This window comes from Hippocampus bargibanti, linkage group LG19 (genome assembly GCF_051943395.1).
Source record: "Hippocampus bargibanti isolate YZ-2025 linkage group LG19, ASM5194339v1, whole genome shotgun sequence".
Classification (NCBI taxonomy): domain Eukaryota; kingdom Metazoa; phylum Chordata; class Actinopteri; order Syngnathiformes; family Syngnathidae; genus Hippocampus; species Hippocampus bargibanti.
This window is the reverse complement of record NC_142752.1, coordinates 5,570,772-5,592,222: the sequence shown is the minus strand read 5'-3', so window position 1 is coordinate 5,592,222 and position 21,451 is coordinate 5,570,772. Positions and strand designations below refer to the sequence as shown.

Here is a 21,451-nt window from a genome sequence, read left to right as displayed (position 1 = left end):
GACCGCCTCGTGAGGTCTAGTTTCAACTTCAAAGTTCAAACCATGTCAACTCCAGGACAAGTGCATTAACACATTTGGGATGACACTTTTTTTTTCAATGCTAAGGCTAACAGTTGAAATAGGAAGGATCCGAAAAAAGGATGTTTAATAGACTGGGGGTGTTGTGCAGAGGTGAATAGTGCAACTGAGGATTGACAGACAAAAGGCTGGGATCATGAGTCATGAGGCTGGCTTTGTAAGTGCTGAGACATTTCCGAGCACCACGCAACTCGCTCTGCCATCGCAGTGTCCGAAATGCTACAACATGCTGACTCTGTTAACTTCTATCAAGCTATTAACTCATTCACTGCCATTCCTTAATTCATTCGGGAATTGAAAATAGAGTGCCATTCCCGTATTTGTTTGGGGTTTGTTTTTTCATGCATGGGTGCTGATGAAGCGCTGGCCATGGCCTCTAGTAGTTTTTTACATTTCACAAGGAGGCAACATTTCCCTTTTTTCAGTGTTGGCACTTTGATCCAGCTTCAGCTGTTGTTCATGCGCTATATAAACCAATATGTATGTATTGCATTGTATTTTGGACAGCTGCCCTCATTTCAAGATCATATAACTCCAGACCCATATAATTTAGGAACTCGTTTTTTCTGATGAAAGAAGAGTCTAAAGCAGGGGTGTCAGTCATTTTTGCTGCACGCCACATTTTAGTTATGGTTTCTTCTCGAGGGCCGTTATAATATATAATTATATATTGAGCGCACAACAAATTAATGAATAACTAATTTTCAAATCTGAAGTCAAGAATATTGACTGTTATTGTGGTTTACATCCAAAAATATGCAATTTTGGTCAGGATTTTAGCAAGCATCATGGAATTTCACAAGTTTGATTTGCTTTCGCTGGCCGAAAAAAAATGTGGGCGGGCCAGATTTGGGCCCCGGGCCTTGACTTTGACACCTGTGGTCTAACGTTTCTTGCATTGCATTTAATGTTCATGTAGTCCTAAAACTCAATATTGTGTGGCACTGGAGAGGGCTCATTTTTGCCCGTCTGACAGTGAATGAGTTAAAGTATTTGGAAATGTATTCCAAGCTTTAGTTGTTAGCTTGGCCTCACACTGACTAGTTTGAAGTTTTAATTTTTGAGAGGCAATCAAATATGTGGCAAAGGAAGCTCATCTCATTAAAAATCATCTTTATGGTCCTCAGTATCTTTGGAAAAATATTCTGAATTGACGAATTAAAAGTTGGGACTTTTTGGTAGTTGCACAGCTCATTACCTCTGCTATAAAACTTAGATTGCATTCAATGAAATAAAAATCATGATCACAGGTGATAGTCTGAGTGCTTTGGTACTTCAGGACCTGGATTAGAGTAATAATGCGCCAGCATTGGGTTTAAAATAAATCAAATTTTAATTTGACACAACTGTTTTTCGGGGTTATGACTTCCTGTTATCTCAACTGTTTAACTGAAGGCGTTAAGACAAAGCCTGTGTTAATGTATTTAGTATTCCCAAAATGTCATAGCAATTGTGATATGTGCTCTGGCCCAAAAGAAATCAGTGGTGCTTTCAGGGAATACAAACTCCATCTCTGGCCTTATAGTCCACTAGCTGCCAGTCTAGACTGCCTGGCAGCCCTTTTCGTGACGTCCAAGACAGCCTATTAAAGCAGCTGTAGCACCATCGTTTTGTGTAAATAACTCAGGCTAATTCAATAACATGGTGGGCTATTGCATCGTAAACAATTGCAAGTCAAAAAATTGACAATGTGAGCAGAAAAATGAAACATTCTTTATCATCAATTTATTTTACATCATTCATAAATCAAACTCATACACAAGACATTTTGTACAAAAAAAAGCTCTGAAGGGAGAACAACATTTACCCCACCCATGTGGTCATTTTGAGAAAGTAGTTTGTGTTTTAGAAAGTGAGGGGGTATTAGTACAAAGACCACAACTTTTAAAAATGACAAGGCAAGTAATTGCTACATACAACCGACATTTTAAATATCAAGATTGAGGCGCCAAATCAAAAGGGGGAACCAAATCATTTGGCTCATGCAGTTATTAAATACTATATATACAAACACACTCTTACACTTTCAGAGCCAAAAGCCATTGCAGCATTGATCACCTAGTGGGGTTGAAGCCATAGAATAAACAGTGATCAACAATGTTAACATGTGACATTAAGTGCAGCGCAGAGCATTTTATTTTTTCATGTCGTGCAAAAAGGGGGCACTGAGGGAATCAGCCTGCAGGGAACCCCCCCCCCCCCATTTCTTGATAACATAGTATTTCGATTATGAATATTACTTAGATGTCCATTTCTGTTCATCTGGTGCAATTATGATGATGGTGGTGGTGGTGATTCCAGTCGGAGCGGATGGGTTCTTTGGAAATGGGGAGCTTTCAAAAAAGGCGCTGCAAAAAAGAAGCTACCCCCAGGATGATGAAGAGCAGAGCGGAGGAACAGGAGGAGGTGTGTAGCGAGAGGCCTCCGGAGGGGGAGGAGGTGGAATTGGTCGAGCCGCTGTACATGTCTGTGGCCATGGTGGGCATGCTCCTGTTGGAGGTGTAAGTCATTTCTGTGCTGGGGACTGAGGTGTTCTGGGAGACCACCTGGAACCAGGGTGAAGACAATTCAATACTTTTAATATACAGTGAAAATGTAGGTTTGTAAATCTATGTATGTGTGTGTGTGTGTGTGTGTGTGTGTGTGTGTGTGTGTGTGTGTGTGTGTGTGTGTGTGTGTGTGTGTGTGTGTGTGTGTGTGTGTTAGAGTTGCAAGTGGGGAAAAATATCCTGAAACTGAAAATCAATTTTGATTAATGGAACTGAATCAAAGTGGTAAATTTTAAAGTGTGTCCTCTTTGAATAGACAACGTGTAATGGAGTTCGCTGACGAAGCCTCTTGGATAGGAGGCGAAACATCCGACACCTTCAAATTTGTACAGATGACGGCTGAAGAAACCTCATCAACTTGTAATGGAGTAAATATTCAGAGGTCCGTATCAAATCATCTTTTATGAGACATGCCTGGGAGATATAAATGAAGATTTATTTATTGATTATTTCTTATTTAGTATTTTTGTATTTAGTATTTTTTCTATTTTTGCATTTTGGTTTTTTTTGCATTCATTTTTTTTAATTAATGTTGTTTTTAATTCATTTTGTTGTTTTTAATTGATTATTGATTCATATTTTGTTTTTTAAAAATCTTTGTTTTTTTATTTGTTTTTTTTCATATTTTGTTTTTTTTTATTTCTTCTTGGGTATTTGTTTCATATTTTCCATTCATTTTGTCACTCAAATTCAATTTCATACTTTGTGCTCTGGTGGACCTTTGGGATTTTATTATACATGTAAATGGAAAAACCTGACAAATATACTCGATTAAATTGAATGGTATCATACCCCATGTACAAATATTTACTCTTCAAAGCTGGGGAGGAACCTATTGAATCAATATTTGAACACGTCTCCCGTGCAATATTCTAAAGTTTAGAATATTACTTGTTACTTGTTTAGAATCTAAACAATAACTACCTATTCAAAAATATAAGACTTAGAGCTAAAACTACAAATGCACCCAAGTAACCATTTTAAAAACGTTGCCACACCCCTGTTTGAAATCAGAAGAATATCATTTGAGCAACAATATTCAAATGTAGGTCAAAATATATCCCAAACAGATGTGTCCAATCTTAGCTAATAAGAAAGCCTCCTCAACCTTTTAAAACAATTAGCCCACACGCCTGTGTCAGGTTTCTTCTGACAACCCAAAGTAACTTTAGATGCTCACGCCACATTTGCACAGGGGCTGGCGTCACGCAGCATCCAAAGTCTTGCTTAGGCGTCAGGGCAGCAAAGTAAAATTAATCTATCGAAGTAGCCTTTTGATACCAATTCATCTAATTAGCATGAATTCACAATTAATAAATCAATATAATTACGTTTTTTGTCTTAACAGGTCATCAAGTATTTTTTCCTATACTTTCTGATCATTTAGGCTATTCCACATATCCAATTACCTTACATAAGATGACAACAATACACTAAACACCACACACAAACCAGCACACAAAAAAAATAAAAAAAATGCAAGCCTACCTGTGTTGATAAACAAATGGCATAAACGATCACTCCCAGGTGGACGATGGTCATTTTGCACATTTTGGATTGCTTGTGAAGAAGATTGTCGTGCAGGAGGGGGGCTGTCAAGTGATGTTTGCCCTCCTTACTTCGATGCTTCTGCCTCCAATGGTGTCTGCAGCTTCCCAATCACCTTTTATACTCGTGCTCAGCCGTCGTGATGTCACCAAATGGGCCAGGAGGTGGGCAGTATTCAACACGTGAATTGACGTAGGCGCTAATTGCATATGTTTCCAGACAATTGGGGAGTCAGTTGTGCTTATTTTTATTGTCATTGTTTTAATTTTTTTCATTAATATAATTTTACTTTTCTCAGAGAAGAAAACGACCCATCGAATACGGTCATTATATTGCAATGGTGAGCATTGTTAGCAGGATACCCTTCCAAAATAAAAGGTGAGTGAGCTTATTTGTTTGTTATTTTTTCTGCAAATAAAATACGTAAGATATTTTAATCGATTTCAAAAACAGTAACGGAGTGTGGTAGTGTGTCATGCTTAACCTGTTGCTTTCCATTCTGTGGGTATTAAAAGCGTGGAAACAGCGACATCTAGCGTCCAAAGCGAAAGCGATTAATAAATGGATATACAATGTTTGAGAAACTGCTTCCTCCTGCTGTTCATTCCCTGCATGCAATAACAAAAATAACTTCCGGTAATCATAATTACAATAAGAAGAATATAATATATTAATAAAAGTAATAATACTAACCAATTAAAATCAATTGTATTCCAGTTTGGCTCTAGTTTTAATTCTGGACCCTCTTTCATCCACCATTGCCAGAAAAAAGTCACAAACATTGTAAATAAAATATGTTGCACCATTAAGCACAAAAAAAATTGTCAACAAAGATTAGGACATGCAAATTTGGTGTCAAACTGACAACCGGTCGCTCTTTAGAATTGCATTCATGCTGTAGAGGAGTGTGAGGTTGACAGGGTCAAGACTGTCAGGTGTGAGTCAGGTGCAATGATTGTGGGGGGCGCCCGACCTACACTGAATTAAGAAAAAAAGCAACCAAAAACAGAACACAATGGATTTTAACACTATGGTAATACCACAGACACAAATTGCTTGCTCCTTCGCTTGTACCGAAATCGATAAATGTGCCCATATAATGAAAGCACCACTTTCAAAATAAAAGCACTGCCTATTTGATGTTTTCTTTTGACTTTAGAGGTAGATTTGAGGATGAAGACCAGTCAGAGACCGCAGGCGGTGCAGATGTGGCCCCTGGGGTGTACTTGTATTCTTTTATTTTTATATCAGGTTGTCATTGCACCTTGTTGCCCACTCTGTGTTACAGTGTGTTTTTGTTTATACTGAGGACAGGATACACAAGATGTTCCAGATCCTCCAAATTGAGAACGTAAACTCACTGCGATCATGTATCCGTGGACATTCCCTAACTCAATCCAGATGTTCGGCGACTGAAACTTTAACCCCTTTGGACAGCCCCGCGTCCCCTGTCATTTGTGTAATTGGATGGCTGAGGAAACAGAGCTTCACTGCTCTAAGAACTCCCTTTCCCACCGCCCCCTACCAACCCGCCTTCTCTCTCTTTCTCTCATAGAAAAGACCATCGCTCCCTGCAGAGGCACCAGATGTGCACTGTTATGGAGATGTGGAGAAAGAGGGGGCCTTTTGTGAGGCATCAGATAAGCCCCTGTTCCCAAAGCAGAGCCGGATCAAGTGTCATCAGTGGGTCTACGAGGAGGGAGAAACCCAAAACCTGCGCGCCGGGTCAAATTTCTGTTTACATGAGCGAGCTGCCCGGATTCCTCCAACCAGAGCAGATCGGGCAAGACTGGAGACAGTGAGGAAAGCGCTTGTCTTCCTGTCTGTCTCCCATTATAAAAAAGTATAGCCGAAAGTATGTATGGTGGAACTGTAGTATAAAACTTATGAACTTATGAACTATATACATATAATAGAACATCTAATATATATATATATATATATATATATATATATATATATAAATTCTATGAACCCCTTGGCTTACAAACTTCGGTCTTCGGACTCCCTTGAATATCGATATAACGAGACTTTACTGTAATTTATGAACCCCTTAAAGCCATGTGATTGGTCAAGAATGCAGCAGTAAGGGGCAATGGGGGGCGGGAGGTTACAGACAGAGAAAGAGTGAGGCTGTTCTCCAAAAAAGAAAATGGCAGCTGACTTTTTTTTTGTCCTCTATGCCCCGCCCCAGTCTTTGGTTCAAGCCATGTGATTGGTCAAGAGCGCAGCAGTGAGGGGGGGGGGTTAAAGAGACAGGCAGACGACAGAGAGAGAGTGATAAAATGGATAGAAAACAGTGAAATTTGGACTTGTTTCAACTTTGATACTTCAAAAGCAGAATGTAGACTGCAAGGTTAAAATGTCCCATCAATCAGGCTCCACAAATAACCCGCACAAGCCATCTGTACACTTGATGCAAAAAGCTCTCAACCCAACTAAACAGAACACAATTGATGAGGAGCAAGGTAAAATTATTGCAGAGAAAGCACCTACAAGGGATCATTCCTCAAGATGGTGAAAGAAGAATGCTACGTTCCTCATCAATTGTTTAATGCTGATGAAACCGGCCACTCCATTCCATCGAGCCATCAACGACCATCACAAAGGTAAATAAAACGACTTTATTATATAGTACAGTTTATTTCTTTAATTATAATACCATAGCACATTTATTATACATAAAATAAGGTATATTTTGTGTAGTTTTAAGGCTTAGAAAAATTATAAAGCAGAAAATTATGTTTTATGGGGACCTGGGAACAGATTATTCTCATTTTAATGGTTTCCAATGGGAAATTAATTTTTGGGATACACACTTTTCACCTTACACACTCTGTCTGGGAACCAAAGTTCGTAAGCCAATGTATCACTGTATATACATTAACCAGCGTGGACTTCAATCATTGGGCGATACCCTCAAATCTATTGCTTACATGAGACATAAATTCCACAAAATTCACAGATGATGTCCAGTCACTAACCCAATTGAGTACATTATTGTAACTGAAGCAACAGAAATGGACCCCTCCCGCGTCGGTCCTATTTCTGAGCATGCATGCGAAAATAATCAAGTAAAAATAATTTTGTTCAAGCAACCCAATACACTTCACATTCATGTTTATGTTACTGAATGCAACTTGATCTTCCCCATCTTTTTCCTCACCGGCTGGGAAACACGATTCCTTGCCTGGCCTTTAACATCCAGAATAACCACGGCACAAATGTTTCTCTTCAAAAAAAAAAAAAAAAAAAAACTCCAGATGCGTAAAGTTATACAGAACAGGACTTTACCTGACTTTCACCTTTTACGCATCTTGACCTTGTGGATGTTTCAGATGTTTTTCACTGGATATGCTCTGATCAAAAGGATGCCAAGTGGAAAAAGCACCCCATCCCTCTCCCACGTATCATTTAACCCACAGTGGCCTTATCATCTCCTTCCTTATTTTAGGACAAGAGGCAGTGTTTGTACTGTGCCCTCAGATAAAACACAGTCTTTGCATTCCTTATGAAATGTATCTGGTGAGATTTTGGAGGCAGGGAGGGGGGCTAGTGTTGGGTTACATCAAATCAGAAGCCTGCCCTATTCCATCCTGAGGAGCGGGAGGGGGCAGCATCGTAAAAAAAATGCATTTAAATCAAGAGAAGGCTGTTTAGCTTTCAAAATAAAAGCAATACAAATTAGCATGAAAGCACTAGGTTCCAATTGCCATATTTTTTTACACCAACCATGCTAAAACTAACACTGGTTAACCTTAACTTTTCATTTGGTGTCCAAATCATCCTATTCACGCGCAGAAATACAATTGGGGGGTGCTATGCACAAAATTATTGTGTAAAACATTATTAACTAATAAGGACATTCTTGTGTACCAAAGTATTTGCTGGTGAGGATAAAGTGTGTACAACTATCAAATAGCTTCTCAAATGACTTTCAAATAATTTTATTATAATTATTTTATTTTCAGTGCTAACCGGAAGTATCCCTTCGCCCATCGACACAAGCTTGACAACGCAAAGTTCAGCAAACTGCGCTGGTTCGCCAGTGGAGCCTACAGCACGGAGCGCGCACGCATCTCCCGCAGATTCTTTTTGCGTGGAGCCCCAGATAAGGAGCTCCCACATTTGGGGAATGACAGCCGATGTCAAAGTGAGTGACAGCTTTCACTCTGGCCCTCTTCATTGATCCACAGAATTTTTCTGACGATTTACCACATCCAACTTCAATCAGAACCGGATCCACCACAGACTGGGACTATGCCAGAGATGGAGAAAGGGAGACCGCCAGAAAGTAAACGCAGCAGGAAACCCGCGCATCCCGTCAAGAGGGAAATAAATCAGGAGATGAAGGTGAGAGGATGTTGGGTCACTTGTTAAAAAAAACTGTTCTTCCTATTTCAGTTATACACTCACAAATCACTGCAGGATTAACATGTTGAGTGTGTCTTTTATTCATTTAATGTCACCATACCAAAACTTCTCAAAGCCATTTTTTTTTTCAATAAATGTTCACATATGAATCTAACTCATACAGGAAATTGACATTCCACTCTAGATGTTAGCCGATGGAGGGAAAAAAAAGTAGGTTGTCCACTTAGTGACGCAGTGTCAGGCCAGCTGTGGCCCCGACGTGCACACAGTTGCGTCCACAGGAGATCCAGATGTGCGTCACTTCTTCCCAGCCCCCGGTGGAGTTGAAGAGGTGGGGGCGGTGGTAAGGTTCGGACATTAATATCCCCAAATGAGCTCACGTCAACCTTACGGGTGGTGGCAAAACATGACTTAATAACCGCTTGAACATCAGAGACGTTCGCCTCCTCAAAGGTTCTCCTTGTTCTGTTAATGACAAGTTAAAATCACACTTAACGACGCAATTCACTCCCACCATTATGAACACATGACTGCATGGAAACCTATCCAAGGATTGTGTGCTTTGTTGGAGTTCGGACAGTGGTTATTTGAGAGTGTTGGTAAGGGATATCCAAGGCTCCTTCAAGCCTACAGCACTGGTAAATCGAATTTTTTCCCTTTTTCTCATGAAGGAGGGGATGATTTTGGCAGCGCGGGAAGGAAATGTGTTCTTTTTTTACTAAGTGGTTTGGACTGTGGAGTTTTGATATCCAGATGACGTGTAATGTTACGAGTTCCACTAATTTGAATCAAAACATGCGAAACGCTATCCTCGCTTGATGTAAAGCTACCCCAATTGGCTTTTTGGGTCAGACCCTGTTTGTTGGCTTTGGACACAAATTTCACTGTGGTTTAGGATACGGGCTGTCACTCTCACAAAGCAGATGTTTGTCTGAACTGCCAAAAAGAAACACAAACAACACTGTGGGAAGGGCGGATAGGCAAAACCGTTGAAAGAACGACAGAGTTGTGTATGTACATTGACATTACTGTCGCTAATTTTCAGGGGTGCAGTGGGTGTGCAACTGGTATTACCTGGATATGAGTCTTCTTCCCATGTAATCTGATTACAGGATATGTGGTATACCTTGGATGCTCCAGCAATCAATTTCTGTCACGATCCTGTCAAATTCAGTTTGGCTCAATTTTTGTCCTGAAGCAGTCAGAGAGACAAGTACTGTCCTTCAGAGTGCAATCCCCAATACTTGACCTCAGAGCTTTTAGGTCACGGAAAAGGGTGAAACAGCAAGATCATAATACAATAAGACACCACAAGGGGTCAGGAAATACGTGTACTTGGGAGGGTCAGCTTCTCTCCCAAGGGTCCGATCTACACGCGTGAACCTCAGAGGGCAAATCACTGGACGTTAGCCGTTTCAGAGACAGGGGTTACTAAAGTGGACATCTGACGAGGTTATAGGTTCTCATTTTTTGGTGCACGAAAGGGTGAAAAGTCACTGTATATTTTCCCCTGGAACAGGTACAGAGTGATAGAACCGTATGACTCCGTGACAATTCATATCTCGACATTGGATGGTGCCACAATGATCCAGGAGTGACGTTCGGGTTGTATGTACTGTACCTTGAGAGAACAACTTTACTCTTATTTTTAAAGATCTAGGTTGGCTGAAGTTTACTCTGAATCAATCTGACAATTGAGCGTAAGTTTTGAGAGCTTGAACTAGCAGAGGTACAATGGAAAGCGGGGAACAGATTGGAAGGGAGACCAGATTTCTCATTCCGCCGAGGTCTGGCCCAGTGTTGTCTCTGTAATACATCTGTTTCAACACCACATTCAAACTTACTCCCTTCGTGTCAGGCCCAAGAGCGTAGCAGCAGACACCGGATACTTGACTTTAATCATTGTTAGGCATATTTAGCTGGATACGATACCGCTGCTCTCAGTCACACACATACGCAGCAGAAAGTGAGCAAGTCAAGGGAGGGATCCATTTCTTTGATGGCCCCGGTACAGAGCAGAGGTCGGCGTGAGGAAAGCGAAAGGAAGGGAAAGAATGTGTAGTCGGTACTACGGCGCTTCAACGCCGCCACAGCAGACTGACTGTGTTGGAAAAGGGTGAAACCCGAGAGGCCGGGCCGGGTCGGGTGTCAGGGCTGGAAGGTGTCGGGGTGGAGGGGAGGATGGCAAACATGGGGAGGATGGATGTGAGTGAGGGGGAGAGGGGGTAAAGCTGGGAGAAGGAAGAGAAGCGGGGCATTTCCGAGAAGCGTGGGACCTCGCTGTGGTGTTGGGTGTCCCACTCTGATTTCTGCCCATTCTGGATCAGATTTCTCCTCCAATCCAGTTCCTCCAAAACCGCAGAGAGAGGTGGGTGGATGAAGAGAGACCTTTGTGTTTAGATTTTTTTTTCATCTGGTCGTAATAAAAAATAAATACAAAAATAACAGAAGAAGAAGAAGGGGGACCACACATCTGTGGAAAACCGTTTTCATTTCTGCCGCTTTTTTTTTACTAATTAGATGAGATAAACAAAGGATGATTCATAGATCTCACGCCGGTGTCGGGTTTTAAACCTCTCGGTCTCGGATTTAGCAAGGGTAAACAACATGAATACATCATGGAAAAAAGTGTCATACTGGACTCCACTGTGCTCATATTCAGTTCTCCAACCAGGTTGGTGCTGAGAAAGAATCCCTTTCATTCAATCGCGGCAGTAAAGTCGGATTATGTTTAGCATTGAATAAAAAGTCCCACCGCAACCATATAAACAATATTCTATTTGTTACTCTTTACACATTTAAAAACAATGCTAACCTGCCACTGCTTCTTCCATTTTTCCGATGTAGACTTTTGCAGAAAGCACAATGAACGAGCTTCTGGGATGGTATGGCTATGACAAAGTAGATCTCCGAGATGCTGAGGCCAATGAGATCAGGAACTACAGGGAGAGACGGCAGCATGTATCCGTGTTGAAAGGTAAGGGCAGTTGCTTCGTTGTAGTTGAGAAAAGGACATTGTCGACAAGTTCTGCATGTTATGCTAACATTTTAATCACTCAATTTTCTAGCGTCATCCTTCAAACAAGATCCATCTTTGATCACTCACCAGCCTTTGGAAGGTTGACGCAATTTCTTTATGGTTAAGACATTTTTGGTATGTTTTTTTTCAGAAAATTCATTGCCAAAACCCAAAACCGTGGACAGCAAAGTCAGTCACTCGGTCCTCACGATGAAGAGCGTTGAGAGGGAGTCATTCGGCATTCCTTCATCTTCCTCATCCTCGTCATCAACAAACACCTCCTCAAGAACGGCCATGGAGCAAAAGAGTGCGCCCGTTATCGTACCGCTAATAAAGCCATCAGCAGGTAGCAAGAATTAAAAATTATTTTCCGTATCATAATCGTTGTTCGGTCAAAAACCAAAGAATAAAACTTTGCTCCCTCTTACGAGTACCAGTTCAAAAGGGGGCAGCAGCATTATGAACCAACTGGAGACAGTTAATGGATGATTGACCAAATCCACCTGTCTGAGATACCAACCCCACTGAAATATGTTTACGGAATCCTTTAAATTGATTCACGAAGCAAAATTGTGGAAGATTTGAGTTTTATGAGTTGCAGTGGTTTGATTGCAATTTTTTTCTTGTTCAACGTTTCAGTGGATGACGTGCAGAATGTGCAGATTGTATGTGTTTGGTGCCAGAAGGAAGGTGTTAAGCGCTACTCTTTATGCATGGGCTCGGAGCTCAAGAGCTTCTGCAGTGAAAAGTGTTTTGCCGCCTGCAGGCGGGCTTACTTCAAGCGCAATAAGGTGAGCAGTGGGCAGATCATTGGGGATTGTGAACACAAGTCAGTTGTGACATAGCTGAACGTCATTCTTTAAGATGTGAGTATAACCAGATCGCAAAAGACACATCTTGACCATTGATTCTGCCAATCTTGGACTTCGCCACTCAATCAAATTACTAAACTAACCCTACCCTGACCTTTCCTGCAACCCTATCCCCCTTAACCCGAACTGACCAAGGGTGCTGCAAGAAATCATTCCATATCACTTAATTTGTCAAAAAAACAGGTCAAAGTTTCTCCAGGATGGTTTGTATCAGTTTCTCGTTAATGGAGGGGGGTCGCACATTAGTGTGGCTTTGGTGTTTGGGGAAAGACTCCAACAGCGACCTTGAGGCAACGCTCGGATGCACACATGATTTGTCACCTTCCATTAAGACATGGATATACTATCTCTAGGTCCGGGGTGACATGCATCGATACCCCCTTTCATCATTGCTGTCGTGTATAGTGTGATGGGTTTATTCACAACAGTGTCAGGACCAAACGGCGGTCCGGGTCGAGTGTGTGCAACAAGCCTTCTACATTTTCAGAGGCGGGAAGGAAAACAGTGTGGTTGACTTGTTGCTGCTTGTCTGAGAAGAAGACCAGGAGGCCTGAGGCGAGGTGTCCACTTTCAGTGCATACCTTACCTTCAGCTGCCTCATGTGTCGTAACTCAACACGACTCGGTGGGCCAGGGGAACTACTCAGATCCACAAAAGATCATCTTACACAAATCCAGACAAATTCTCTTATTAATAATGGCAACATTAAGATGACGGTCCATTGGTTGCATTACCTCACTCCCTAGTTGTATATGCGTATCTATTTCACCACATAATTATTTTCCCTTCACCGAACTGACCTATAGGGTTTGATGGCATTCATGACAGGGCCAATTATTTCGCCCTTTTTTTGCTTGTTGCCAGAGTTTTTCAAATTTGATTTGCTGGCCAAAGATCAATTCCACTCGAGTATGTTTTACAAGCGAACACATCACTCTCGTTTTAAGTTAATCCATCACATGTGTGAACTCAAATGTGCTTAACTGTTTGACGTTGATTCATTGTGGATGTTTCATACTGTGGTTTATACCAATTAGGCCAGAGATGAAGACCTCCACGGGGAGAGATCACCCCAGCACCCCCAAACGGAGGACTCACCCAGGCTGGTGATGAAGATAAACAGCAGCGTCAGAGTAAGAGGATCCTTAATCAACAGTTTTACACTGATAATAACATCACTGAATATCTTTGTGACCCTCCACAGTCTCTTTCCCCTGTGTTGCAGGTGTGCGATTGGTGTAAGCATGTCCGCCACACCAAAGAATACCTGGATTTTGGATCGGGTGAAGAACGACTCCAATTCTGCAGCACCAAATGCCTGAATCAGTACAAGATGGATGTGTTCTACAGAGAAGCTCGAGCGGCTCTTACATGCTCAAGCCCTGCCAGAGCTGGCCAAGAGGAGAAATCAAACCACAACATTCTCGGGCAAAATCTTCTCACGCCAGAGTCCTGGAACAACACTAGTACCACAGGAGAAGCGCATCAAAGGAACATATCTCCCAAGGGCCCAACACCAATCCTGGGATCATCAGAATCATCCTCTGTGTCACCATCAGAGACATCATCTTCTTCTAAGCTTCCTGTCACAGGGCAGAGAACTCTAGAAAGACCCATTCACCCCCCTCCACCTTCTGCTGGTGTGGAGGTATCACCTCATCCTACACTTGTTCCACCTCCTCTTCCACGCCACCCATTAGAACATCCGCGGATGCCTCAAATGCAAATGCCCTTTATTCGACCTCCTCTTCATGCCCAGGGCCTCAGAAGCCCCCTAGCTAATGCTCACCACCCAAGACCCCCTGGTTCTTCATCCAGTCCTATCCACAGACCTCCACAGTCTCCACACCTGCAACCTCCCAATGCTTCCTCCGTTAACCCCCCAGGATTGATGCATCCTCTCCCTCGCCCCTATTACCATGGCTTACACTCTCCTCCACTTATGTTACCCAGAGGGCCTGTGCCAATGCCTCCCTTAATGAACTTTGCCATTCCTTCCTTTAGTCCTCTTCTACCCCAGCCCACTGTCCTGGTACCATACCCCATTATTGTTCCTCTACCTGTCCCGATACCCATTCCGATACCAATTCCAGTCCCTTCGAAAACAAACCTCGAAACCCCAAACCACACTGGTGTTATACAGCCCGTGCCAGAGGGAATAGACAGATGTAGATCCATACCAGCAAGGTTTCCATCCCCTGGGATCCATGATGGGAAAAGCCAAATGATAAACCACAGAGTGAATGGAAACTTGCCTCATGGTCACCCTTCACCCAATGACTCCAATTCCAAGGACATAGGTTGGGTTAAATCCGAGAGGCCATTTTCATCCCCATCATCAACGTGCCACAGTGGAACATTATCTCCCCGAGCCCAATACAACATATCCCCCTCCTCAACACGCAGCTCAGAAGGACTGACAGACTACAAACAACAACACCACTCAGAAAGACAAGTTATACAATGGGTTCTACAGAGATCCCATGTGAAGCTGGAACCCAACGTGAAAGCAGTAGTAGACTTCTCAGGGCTAGAGGAGTCAGGGTCTGTGCAGGGTACCAAATCAGGCCCAACTCCATCAACACACACACCGTCGCATGACACTGTATACCAAAATAAGGACAACCGCACCTCACCATCACACACTTCGAGCCCTACAGTGAACAACCACTCATATGATGCCATGGCTTCGGTCCTGAAATCTCAAAACCATGGTACTAATGGGATTTCCTCAGTGCTATCCAGAGCTAGTGCGGACTCACCCTTACCCCAGAGACAACCCGCACCAGAGCCCGCACTAACCGAGATGGAATCTATAAAAGAAAACAAGTGCTCAGTTGTCTGCTCTGTACGGGTTGAGGGCCCAATTCATCAGACAGAGGAGCCTTCAACAGCCAGTAGGGATATAGGAGAAGACCCACATTTGCCAGACGAGGACCACGCCTATGCTCTACCTACCGCACCAAAGGCAGGTGGGACCAGCACCCCACTACTCTTGCCCAAACTCAGGGACAAGGGTAGTTTAAGGAGCTCCGCTCAAATACCCAGCGCTGGAGACACAGAGCCAGCTTTGAAGAGAAGATGCCTACGAATCCGCGATCAAAACAAATAAAAGAGGTAAGAAATGAAGGTTTTAGGTGAGAGAGAGACACAGAGAGAGAGAACACTTAACAAACTCAATTTGGTGCATGTCAGAAGCCGCGAATACTTATTTTAAAAATCCTCTTGCATTATAATACTTAAAAACCCTTTTCTAAGTGACATGCCATCTTATGAATTTAAAAACCACCAATCATACCACATATCATTTGACCAAGGACCGGAAAGTCTGCACAAAGACTCCCGTAGGGGAAACTGAAGCACAGGTTTCACACGCACATGGTCACTAAACAGCATGGCGCCGAACGGAGAGAATCCTGGTTACCTGGCACTCTTCAGGGCTCTAAGGTTACAAACAGGGGGAAGGGGGTGAAGGGCACGGGTAGTGAGAGTCACTTTGAAAGGCGATCACTTTCGACAACCTGACAGTCACAATGCTTTGGTTGCCTGCCAGAATTCCTTTGGCTCCACTCAGTTGTGTGTGGATAACATACACTTTTATCCAGGGTAGTTTGCGGTGCACCAATTGCTTGTCGGCTTTTATTTATTTTATTTTTTTGTATCAGGCAAATGATAGATGACTGAATTGATCCATCAACCGTGAAGACAAACTGAGACAACTATCTTTGAGTGTCAACGCAGAAGTCAGATGATTTTTAGAAAGGCTTACAAGATACTACTGTACGAGTACGACCCAGCTGGAATACAGCTCTGGGGGTTCTTTTGAAAACATATGGACAAGAACAGAATGATTCAATTAAGCACGTCATTGTGACACCCTAGCTTGGCTGACTCAAGCGCTCTCCTATCATCTTATTCCCCCGTCTGCACCAGCAAATGCTGTTTGTTGCCAACCAGATGTTAAGTATAGCAGAACAGCCTCCTGACTTTGGACCTATCAAAGGACTCTCTTTATTTCAATCGACGAGTTGGTCGTCCAAATGGCTGTAACACCACCCGTCCGCCCGCGCCCACTGATATCTTGCCATAATGAGATAGTGTTACCGTATGTCCCGAGATTAATCCGCTGATATTTCAGACATGGTTTTTCATTTCAACCGCTCTGGTTTTCCGCTGCGTCGTCCCTCAAAAGGTCAACGGTCAACTTAAAAAAAACTATTTTCAGACCCTGTTGACAGAGCTTCCACAAAACGTTGCCTTTTCTAATAAGCTTTTGGTGCAAATTTTGCACGATTCCCTTTCACGAAAAGTGAGTGTTTTCATTTGTTGTGGCTTCCAGTGTTCCCCTAGTAACCGAGACATATGAAATCACAGCGCGCTGCTTGCGTCGTGCTGACGGATTTATGGCCCGGCCGTTGTGTGTAACCAGAGCTGGCCGCTGCCATACGTGAATGGCTTTAGTTCACCACCTCTGCGCTATGAGAGCGGCATCGTTGTCCTCTCTCATTGTCATTACCGGCCAAATGTATTTTAAAATATATCCTGCTCTTGACAGAAATGGCAGCCGACGACTGGGAAATTTCAGCACAGGAAACGGTTGCTTTTTCTGTCTAAATTTCCTGTACGTTTATTTGGGATATTTTATAGGCTTGTGTAATCTGAACCGGCCGCTTGAGTATTCGCTGGGCTTTTGAAAAAAGACGGAGGTGCGCCTGTTGTCATTTAATATGCACGTGTGAGAAAGAGAGAGAGAGACCAGATGTTCTTGGTTTGATTGTGTAATTTATCGGTAGTGTCGAGTTGACTCAAAGTGTTTATATGACATGGGTGAATAAATAAATGTGATATGTTTAAAGGATCTCTTACATCTTTTTCCCTAGAAGAAGAGCACCCCTGTTCACCAACGTATGGCCAGTGCCAGATTCGATTCCCCCGCCCTCGTGTGGACGGCGCCAGTGCTAACACCTCCCCGGCCGCTACCCACAGCCCACCAGTGTTGCCTAGCCTGTGCGCCAGCAGGTTGCCAAAGCAGGAAGCCCAGATGGCCACACCAAGTCTATACGTGAGGAGTGGAGGGGGGCGACGATGAGGGCCAAAGAAAAGTGTCAGAGGCTAATTTGCCCTGTTGTGTCCAAAGACTGCTTGTTATGGACCCTCGTTTTTTTAAATTTCTTGTCAGACAATCCCCGAAAGTGTGTCGATATTTGCGCAGTCGTCTTCCTCAACCCCCCCCCCCCCCCCTGCCCCGACTCCTTGCTCCACACTGCAGACAGGGCACCGATCAGCCCTGTGTGGTCTTCTCAGATGGAGCCTGAATATGATCTCTTTCCAGGGGAAATGGCTTGTTTTCTCTGCCCAGCTTGCACAAAGAGCCACATTGTTCCTCTCCCCTATATACCACACCGACTCTCCAAACCAGGTTTTGGGTTACCTGACCGACGTGAGCTCAGACTTCAGGAGGAGAGGTTTATTATTAATATTTTTTTTTTTTACAAACAGCTAGAAATATAGGATAACCTCCTCTCATCCATCTCATTGCCCAATCCAAATACACTCACTTTGGAGTTCTGAGCTGGCAGCTAGCTCAGGGAGGAGTGATATTTTTTTTAATCACCATAGAGGAATTTGGAGTTTAAAACTGATGACTGAGCAGTATGATAAGATGTCTGAATTTTACTCCTGTAAAATAATGTATAGAAATCACAGATTATAAAAGGGATTGCAGACTGGTACACAATAGCCGTGATGGTATGTGATCACTCTCGTGGTCCTGATGATGCGTGTCCATTAATATTTTTTTATTCTTTCATGCACCCTGTAACCTGATAACATAATAAGCTGTCCACTGTAGTAACCGCTGTCCTTGAAAGGGTTAAATACTCAACCTGTCGACTTTCACCTGATTTGTTTAGGTGCTTATTTGGCCGATAATAACTGTGTTTGTGTTATATCCAACCATCAAATGCTGTATTATACAGCGATCAGTATTACAGTTCTCTTTTAGGAACACATCATGAGATTTTATTGAGCTAGATGCTACTGTATGTCATTTTTTTGCTAATGAATCATAGACATATCTGCATTTTGTACTGATGGCAGATGAGTGAGACTCATGGGATTAAACATAAGTAAATTTCCTCAATTTATAGCGTAAATGAATCTCCATTGTGCTAATGTAGTTGAGTCAAATGGGGACAGTTTTAAAAAATTGTCTTGATACAACACCACAGAATGAACTCAACTCTATACTTTAAACACATCTTAACGTTTCCAAATCCATTATAGTAATTCAGGAAGGGTTCTCTAAAAATCTTCTACGGTTCAAAATACTGACCTCCTGTAATCTAACTTTATACTGCGCCCCCACTAGAGAGCAGTGTGTGCTTTGGAAATATTACCGATTCCCTGCCTGTTTATATTGAGACAATGTCAGGAAAGTCAATAATGCCACCAGACTGACATTTCATGCCAAAACATTTTCTGCTATGCCATTATTTTATTTGTCCTACCCATAAAGCACTATCACATCACCCCCTCCCCCCCCCCCCAAAAAAAAAAAAAAAAAAAAAAAAAAAACTATAAATAAATAATGCAAAACCGTGTATTCCTATTTGATGGGTCAGGAAGCAAAGAATATCCACATGTGACCCCTATCTGTACCACCATTTCACAACTACATATCCACTTCTGTATGCTAGTGTAACTTTGCAAACCACGTCATCCAAACACCCCCACACTCCACCCCACATTCATTCAACCCTCCCCACTATGCTCACTGCCACAGGTCACGCCATTATTACTAGAAGTCATCCTTGGCTGGCCAGGGAACTTGGACAACAGCTTGTGTGAGTCACTAAAAACACTTCAAAAAAACAAAACTATATTCTCACACCATAGGATTAAAATGTCAAACAAATGACTTACTGTACTGATTTTGTTGCACATTTGAACTATTGGCTGTCATTTTTTGTTTGTTTGTTTTTTGTTGCTTTTTTTGGCTACGCCTTTATGCATTTTGCTTGCTTACCGAAATTTGGATAAAAAAATTACTTTTGCCACCGTTATGTTGCTATAACACATTTAGTCCATTAAATAGACATCACAGGTTGTTTGTATTTGTACTATTTGTAAAGTTAAATAAAAGTTATTCTAAGAGCAAATCTTTGATTTTTTTCCATTTGTTTACAATATTAAGTAATTCAGGTCTATGACGGCCAGAGTTGTAGGTTCAAAAGTCTATTTTTAGCAGCAACTGCATGTCTGTGAGGCTGCGCATCAGCATTCCTCAAATACTGAAAGTCAGTGAGTTGAGGCTTTGAAACAGATTGATGAGATAAGAGGGCAGGAATTCCGGCCTGTGGGGGCAAGGGTAGGGGTGAGAGGGTTGGGAAGGGTGCAAGTGTATCCGGATAGGAGGGAACAACATTGATGGGCAGGATGGATGAATAAATCGGTCTGGCTTAAGTCTTTGAAAAACACGATCTAATAATAATGTATATGTAAAACGGGGAAGCTGCATGACAAGTGAGCTCAAATAAAATAGAACCCTGGCGGAAATTTCCAAATAAAAGCATGAAGTAGTGCTGGGAATGTAAATAATTCTCCTTTTGCTGTTTAAATGAGACATAAATTGATAAGTACAATTTAAAACAGCTTGGTTATGAAATTCCACACCACCATACAGTATACGTATTTTGAGTGATAATATAAACTGTTAAAATTTAATTGTTCCCTCAAGTTTTTGGCATCGTCACGGGCGATTTTTTTGCTTGGCGGTGTATCCATGTGCAACAAGTATCCTATTGTTGTCTTTATGTTGGCAAGCATGTTTTTCAAACTACGCACTGCTATACTGCATGTCAAGGCAAGCAGCCAGCTGTCGGTAACACACACCCTTAGAAAATGCAAAACACCAGCATACAAAAATGTAATATAACAGCAGAAAAAGGGCAATGACAAAAAAGCTAAGAGGGTGCTATTCTTTATTCTTGGGGTTATTCTGACAAATCGTGATATTGAAACACCTATAAGTCTTCTAAATTGTGTGCATGGGGATGAGAAGGGGGGTTTAAATGGGGCAGGGGGTACACCTCAATACAACATAATCTATTTTGTTATTTAATGGTCACATACAGACTCCATTTATCTATTTGTACCTTCACAGACAGCCACACCCAGACAACAAAGTAAAAAAAAGGCACCTTGGCCTCCCCAACCCTCAATCCTCTAATTCTTCCTCGGGCTATTATCATGGGTTTCAGAAAAAAAAAATAATAATAAATAAAATAATAATAATAATAATAATAATAATAATAATAATAATAATAATAATAATAATAATAATAATAATAATAATAATAATAATGAGGGTGACCCGGTAGTCGAGTGGTTCGCATGCCGGCTTCATAGTGCAGAATCGTGAGTTCAAGACCCGGTCCAGCCTACCCAGGCCCGCGTGGGTTTCCTCCGGGTCCCGCGGTTTCCTCCCACGTTCCAAAAAACATGCACGGCAGGCTGATTGAACACTCCAAATTGTGAGTGTGTGTGTGGATGGTTGTTTATCTCTCTGCACCCTGCGATTGGCTGGTAACCAATTCAGGGTGTCCCCCGCCTGGTGTCTGAAAACGGCTGGGATAGGCTCCAGCACCCCTGTGACCTTAATGAGGATAAAGCGGTCTCAATAATGGATTGATAATAATAATAATAATAATAATAATAATAATAATAATAATAATAATAATAATAATAATAATAATCTTCTTTTCCTTTCAGCTTTTCCCCTCTGGGGTCGCCACAGCGAATCAATGTCCTCCATCTATCCCGGTTTTGTGCATCCTCTTCTCTCACACCAGCTAATAATAATAATAATAATAATAATAATAATAATAATAATAATAATAATAATAATACGAAGATAAAGAAGAGCTAAGTTTTATTTTGGTAGTATAAACCGGAAAGGATGCGACCCACTTCAGTAACAGAGGCGCTTGTCCCACGTTGACGCGCTGAAC

The 21,451-nt window shown here is 42.1% G+C and overlaps 1 protein-coding gene and 1 long non-coding RNA gene across 5 annotated transcripts; one reads left to right on the top strand and one right to left on the bottom strand.

The window, feature by feature from the left end:
* Positions 1–1,767: 1,767 nt before the first annotated feature.
* On the bottom strand, positions 1,768–4,255 carry LOC148883728 (uncharacterized). The gene is made up of 2 exons (XR_016118483.1): positions 4,116–4,255; positions 1,768–2,624 (listed from the first exon to the last, which is right to left on the bottom strand). It is a non-coding gene; the product is annotated as an uncharacterized LOC148883728 (long non-coding RNA).
* Positions 4,217–18,982, top strand: LOC148883727 (sine oculis-binding protein homolog). 4 transcript variants are annotated; one of them, XM_089022131.1, is made up of 11 exons: positions 4,217–4,339; positions 4,474–4,553; positions 5,731–5,973; positions 8,147–8,328; positions 8,410–8,528; positions 11,397–11,526; positions 11,720–11,914; positions 12,208–12,359; positions 13,478–13,573; positions 13,666–15,557; positions 17,321–18,982. In XM_089022131.1, the coding sequence occupies exons 1-10, from the start codon at positions 4,328–4,330 to the stop codon at positions 15,550–15,552; spliced, it is 3,096 nt and encodes a 1,031-aa protein (XP_088878257.1). In that variant the 5' UTR covers positions 4,217–4,327; the 3' UTR covers positions 15,553–15,557; positions 17,321–18,982. The 4 variants fall into 4 exon arrangements, with proteins under 4 accessions (XP_088878257.1, XP_088878256.1, XP_088878259.1 ...); XM_089022130.1 differs by having other exon boundaries at positions 13,645–15,557; XM_089022133.1 differs by lacking the exons at positions 4,217–4,339; positions 4,474–4,553 and having other exon boundaries at positions 5,862–6,018; positions 8,147–8,528; positions 13,645–15,557.
* Positions 18,983–21,451: the final 2,469 nt, after the last annotated feature.